Source organism: Callorhinchus milii, unplaced genomic scaffold, assembly GCF_018977255.1.
Source record: "Callorhinchus milii isolate IMCB2004 unplaced genomic scaffold, IMCB_Cmil_1.0 Scaffold575, whole genome shotgun sequence".
Lineage (NCBI taxonomy): Eukaryota > Metazoa > Chordata > Chondrichthyes > Chimaeriformes > Callorhinchidae > Callorhinchus > Callorhinchus milii.
In genome coordinates, this window is record NW_024705316.1 from 16,312 (window position 1) to 22,244 (window position 5,933).

General features: G+C 47.9%; 1 protein-coding gene across 1 annotated transcript; it reads left to right on the forward strand.

Moving 5' to 3' along the window:
• The first annotated feature begins 350 nt into the window (after positions 1-350).
• LOC121852214 (beta-galactoside alpha-2,6-sialyltransferase 2-like) lies at positions 351-4,383 on the forward strand. Its single transcript, XM_042346287.1, is given in 8 exon segments — positions 351-579; positions 680-853; positions 1,576-1,673; positions 2,587-2,688; positions 3,090-3,285; positions 4,126-4,173; positions 4,176-4,226; positions 4,229-4,383. Coding segments are annotated over 8 exon segments (1,053 nt in total).
• The last annotated feature ends 1,550 nt before the right edge of the window (positions 4,384-5,933 follow it).

The following is a 5,933-nucleotide window of genomic DNA, read 5'->3' on the forward strand; positions in this document are numbered from 1 at the left end:
GATTATATTACTGCATTATTGGGTACTTTTATTAGTATGAACTACAATAGGGGGTTTGATTATATGTAGGGCGGGAAGCCATGAGAAGGCTGAAGCGCGTTGAGACGCCCCCAGTGACAGGAGTGGTCACACAACTCGACAACATCACGGGAGGCGAACGAGGCGCGCTGCTGCGCGCGCGTCTCCTGCCGAGAATTCCAGCGGCTCCTCCAGCCCTCCCCCACCCCTCCCACTCCCACCGCCGCCCCCACCCCCGTCTCGTGCGCGCACCTGCGCGGAACCACGGAGCGAGACGCGCGCCTTGCCCGGGGGAGTCTCTCGCATCGGAGCCGTGGCGCGAGCCAGCGGATATGTGGCTCCGGGTTGGTCCCAAATCTCTCCTCGCTCTCACGGTCACCGCCACCTGCCTGCTGATGCTGCTCGCGCTGCTGCTGCCGCCAGGTTCCAGGAGAACGGCGGCGCCCCTGACCCTCCGCGCGCGGGACCCGACCGACGAGCGGACGCAAGCGCCTCCGCTCGCCCGGTCCGCGGCGCCCTCCGAGGGGGCGGGAGGGTCCGCGGAGCGCCGTCGGGCCCCGTGCACGTGGAGATGACCCGCGCGTGGGAGCGCTGGACTCGGCGGCGCAGCGACGGCGTAGGGGCGACGCCCCCCCGGGGGCAGCTGCTGTGCGCGCTGCAGGGCTGGCGCGGCGCGGCACCGAGGTGCTGCGGCGCCACGAGGCGGCCGGGGCGCCGGGGCGCAACGCGCTGCCCGCGGTGTCCCTCGCCCGGCAGCTGGCGGGGAAGTGGCGGCGATGCGCCGTGGTGATGAACGCGGGGTCCCTGCTGCGCGCTCAGCTGGGAGCGGAGATCGGTGAGGAGACGTGGGGGGGGGGGGGGCGACTGCGGAGGAGGGATCGAAGCGGGATGATGGGAGGGGAGGGTGAGGAATTTCTTCCGTGGACAAACCTGGAGGCAGCTGTAGAGCCTCGGGCTTGGAAGGGGCTGAGAGAGTCGAGATTGCTTGCAAGGTTCAGGATTTATAACAAATTAAAAGCCCCATCTGAGGCTAATGTTTATTGAAAGCCCTTTGATCCAATTTAAATTAATAATTAGGCCCAGGAATGGTTATTTAGTGTTAAGCAACACACTAACACTAACATTGTTACCATTATGCAATGTACTTGCAATATTCTATAACTTTTATTTTTAATACAAATAATTGAGGTATACATTTTTTATTATTGAAGGGTTTGTCTGTTATCATATGCCAATTTAGAACTATTAGGAAACCTTAAAAATATATATCGTTATTAGGCCATATGGTGCAGTCCCCAACTATGATTAACTTGATCTCACTTGTCTCTATTTATGTGCTATGAAGAAGGTCCATTGCCAAAATCATTGCTTATGACGTTATTTTTTTCCATTTAAAGAAAGTCTTCTTGGCAATTGTTATTTGTACTCGTGCACCACTGTCAATACGTTACTCGATCAGCAAAGCCACCTGAGTGATACATTTGACCATGAGAGTGACGGGCAGGATCACGAATTGAACCTCGAAGCAGGAATGTATCCACTTGTGCGCTCGTCCAGATGGCCACGACGCGGTCATGCGCTTCAACTCGGCACCCACGGCCGGCTATGAACTTCACGTGGGCACCAAGACCTCCATTCGCCTCGTCAACTGGCAGGTAAGGTCGCAACTTTGTTGAGCTGTCACTTGTGGTCGGGTTGCTCCTGAAAAATAAGTTAATGCCTCCCGGTGGGGGGTTAAGGAGGGTATTGGTGTTTAAAAAAAGAGATAATTAAGAATATTTATTTACACTGGAGGAATCCACAAAATGGACAATTGGTTAAACTCTTGATGTTCATTATTCGTACATGTATTTTTAGAACCATGTTGGGGCAGGCAAAGGGGGAACTCGGTTGAACACGGGGTACAGGATCCGCGAAAGGCTGGGAGCCACTGACGTACACGGCATTTGATCTTCGCTTCCACGTTGACCAGGTGTGTTGTAAGAGGCGGAAATAATCACGCTTTACCCCACTACGTACGACTCATTGATCTACGAACTGTGGTGAACCCATTTAGACTCACGGATGGAGAGAGGTATTATTAAACGTTTTACCACGCTGGAATATGGAAGATGCAATCGTACCAGCGGCCTCTGGATTGCAAGTCCAGTGGTTTAACCATTCAACCACGGCGGCTCCGTGGTTAAACACACTCAGAGTTGCTTTATTGTTTTGGGAATTACTTATGATTTCAACACAGGGGCGCCACGGTGCGAGATGCCAACTGCCTGGCCTGGTGTGCCACTTTGTTGAGCTATCAATGTGTGGCCCGGTTACTTTTGAAAAGGAGCTTTATAGTTCAGTGCGCCTACCTGTAAAATATAAAAAAACAAGATACTGTAGTTTCGTAGTTTTTTCTGAAGCATTGCTTGGTTTAGAGTCCAGTAGCTTGGAATACACATCAGGGATAGATCAGGGACAGTCCAACGTTGTGATTTGTAGCACCGCAGTTAATTACATAACGTAGAACACATCTCAATGTCTCACCACTGACCCTGCCATATTCCTTCCACTTATCTCGCTTTCCAGATCGTAAATCAGGAGGAGTTCGACTTTGAGACGAGCGAGTTGTACAGAGACATCATTCTGGTCTTGTGGGGCCCCCCTCCATATACCTGCACTAAGAAAAACGTGAGCGTTCACAAAACACAAGAATCCTTCACACCTATTACGCAACTTGACGTGAAGGTGAGGTTCGGGATAGGGGGCTTGGGTTCCCGCGGCTTACTGTGAGGGTCAGGTTTTGGGCTCACAGGCGGTCTCCGCTTTGTGACGGTCCGATTTTTACAGCGATCCACATTCGGGACGTTTACATAACGCCACCACGGGACCGATTTACAATGCATCTTCTGACTGGACTCCCGAATTATGGGGAGTCCTTGGGTCTGCATGCCGCGGCATTCAATCCACAAGTCACATCCACACACTCTCCGCCTTCTCCTCCGCCAGTGCCTCGTATTGCCCTCCTCTAACCAAGCCTTGCTGTCTTCCGCTCCAAAATGCTTCCCCCCCCCCCCCTCTCATCCGTGCAGCAGCAGCAGTGGAAGGGCCATGTGAATATCACGTTCCCGGCGCTCGACGCGTACATGAAGCGCAGGCGCGAGCGGCCTCGCCAGCCATTCTACCTGCTGCACCCGTGCTTCCGCCGGGGTTTGTGGGATCTGGTGCAGTGCAACGTGGGGCATGGGGAGCGCATCTTGCCAAACCCCACTTCGTCGGGGCTTCTGGGCAAGTTTTACGAGAAACGCGTGATGTGCTGACGGGCTGACATGCAGATAGGGCTCGCAGCGATGTGGCCTTTACTCCTATTTAAGAGCCAGAAACGGGAAGGGTTTTTCTTCACAATTCAGCAACTCACCTGATGAAGCTGGTTGTTCACATCACCAGCGAAACGTCACACAGTACTCAAATTGTACATGTTGTGGGTTTAGTCTCCAACACACCGGTGTGCTGATTGAGTAACTAATTGGCACGTTATTTTCACGTGACAAACCTGACTAATTGATTGTGTCGGGTGGTGGCAGGTTTAACGACACATTTATTTTCATGTGATCTAACCCCAAAAAAACATTTTATTATAAACAACGTCGTACTATATTTCTATTTAAAGCTTTCGTGACTGCAGGGATTCATATTCTTGGTTCTTTCGGTAAAGTCACTTAGAATGGAAATAATAAAATAATAAAACATAATAAAATAATTCTCACGACGTTTCGGCCACAACGCAAGCAGCCGTCCTCAGGTCTGTCGGGAGACAGCGTCCATTTAGATGCTGTCTCCCCGACAGACCTGGTCTTCACCTGAGGACGGCTGCTTGCGTTGTGGCCGAAACGTCGTGAGAATTATTTTATTATGTTTTATTTTTTTATTATTTTACCGAAAGAACCAAGAAGGAGAACGTAGTACTACTTTGATCTCGGTACAAATCAATTCCTGCCACCGGAACACAGGTGCCAATCCCCGGCCCGTCTGGGTCAAACTAAGGTCAAAGGGGTGGTAGCACTTGGTGCGACTCGCGTGTTTGGTGGTGGTTACTAGCGCCGCCCCCTCTGCCTCGTGGTGCTGCAGGAGTAGCGCTGATGATGAGCCTGTGCCAGGAGGTGACCGTCTACGACTTCATCCCCCGCGAGGCCGTGTCACGCGGCAGTGCCACTACTTCGAGCCCGCAAGGAACCGCAGTGCACCCTGGGCTCCTGGCATCCCCTCATGCAGGAGAAGCTGCTGGCTATGCACCTCTCAAACCAGCCGGCTCAGCACGCCCTCCAGAGCGGGCGTCTCGCCATGCCCGGTCTGGCCAACCTCACGTGTTCCCCTCGGCACGAATAGAAACGCGCTACCCAAGGGCTCTTTTATCCGTCTTACCCGATGTGGGTAACCTCTGATTGAATGTATCCATATTCTTAGGTTTTTTCGGTAAAGTCACGTAGATAAAAAATTTAAATTTAATTAATAGAAGTAAAATAAATTAAAATAAAAATCACGACGTTTCGGAGGCAACACAAGCTTCCGTCTCCGAAACGTCGTGATTTTTATTTTATTTTACTTTTATTAATTTGAATTTTAAAATGTTATCTACGTGACTTTACCGAAAAAACCTAAGAATATGAATCCTTGCAGTCACGTAAGCTTCAAATCTAGAATGAATGTATCCACTTTGCAGTTCAATCAACCGATGGTGATGATAACTGCCAGGTTTGGGAAATCTTACCTGATTCTAGATTTGAAGCTTTCGTGGCTGCAAGTATTCATATTTTAGGTTTTCGGTAAAGTCACGTAGGTAAAAAAAACATTAAATTATAAAAGTAAAATACAAATAAAAAAAATTCACGTTTGTCACGTAATAAAAACGTTTTGATTACGTGACAAACGTGATTTTTATTTTATTTTTTATTTTACTTTTATTAATTTGTCACGTAATCAAAACGTTTTATTACGTGACAAACGTGATTTTTATTTTATTTTTATTTTACTTTAATTTATTTTTAAAAAATTACCTACGTGACTTTACCAAAAACCTAAGAATATGAAATCTTACCTGCCCTTTCTGGGTGAACTCACCTGCTCTGTGGTGAGCATTATGGGCCACAGGGTGGCACCGTGGTAACAAGTGCCTCGTTTATAGAAGTACAGTACAGTAATACCTCGATATACGACGTGGTTGCGTTCCTGGAGTTTCGTTTGTATTATTGAACTTCATACATTGAATAATTTATAACATTAGTACGATGAGGATGCGTTCCCAGCCTTTGTTCTTACAATTTCATACTATAAACGCTTAATAAATGATCATTCACGTTATAAACGAAGAACATTTATATTGAAAATTATATTTTGTATACTGTACACGATTAACATTAACAAACTGATGTAAGTAAAATAAATATTGTGCTGTAAAATATATTCCCACTTGCCAGCGTAGTCTTGGGTGCAGTCATGAGGTTGTATTGCCCACCAAACACCATAGCTCCATAGATGGCTTAATTTCGGTATATTCAATTTGACTTAATAATTTGGTTTCTCCGTAAAATAATGGTAACGAATCCAAAGTTCATCATACCGAACTTCGATAATTGTTTTTTTACCCTTCTATCTGGCAACAAAACTGACACATTTTTTTGTTTTGTTGCCAGATAGAAGGGTAAAAAAACTATTATCATACTTTTTTTTACTGGCAAATGAGGTTCCAATGGTGTAAATACCGAACTTCGTTCGTCAAATATACGCACATCGAGGTATTGACTGAACGTGGGTTTGATTCGTAACTCGGGCACCTTTTTCTGCGTGGACTTTCCTCGTTCTCCTCGTGCTCTGCATGGGTCTCCTCCTCCACAGTTCTAAACACATTCAGTGTCTTTGGGATTGGCCAAAGAGATCAA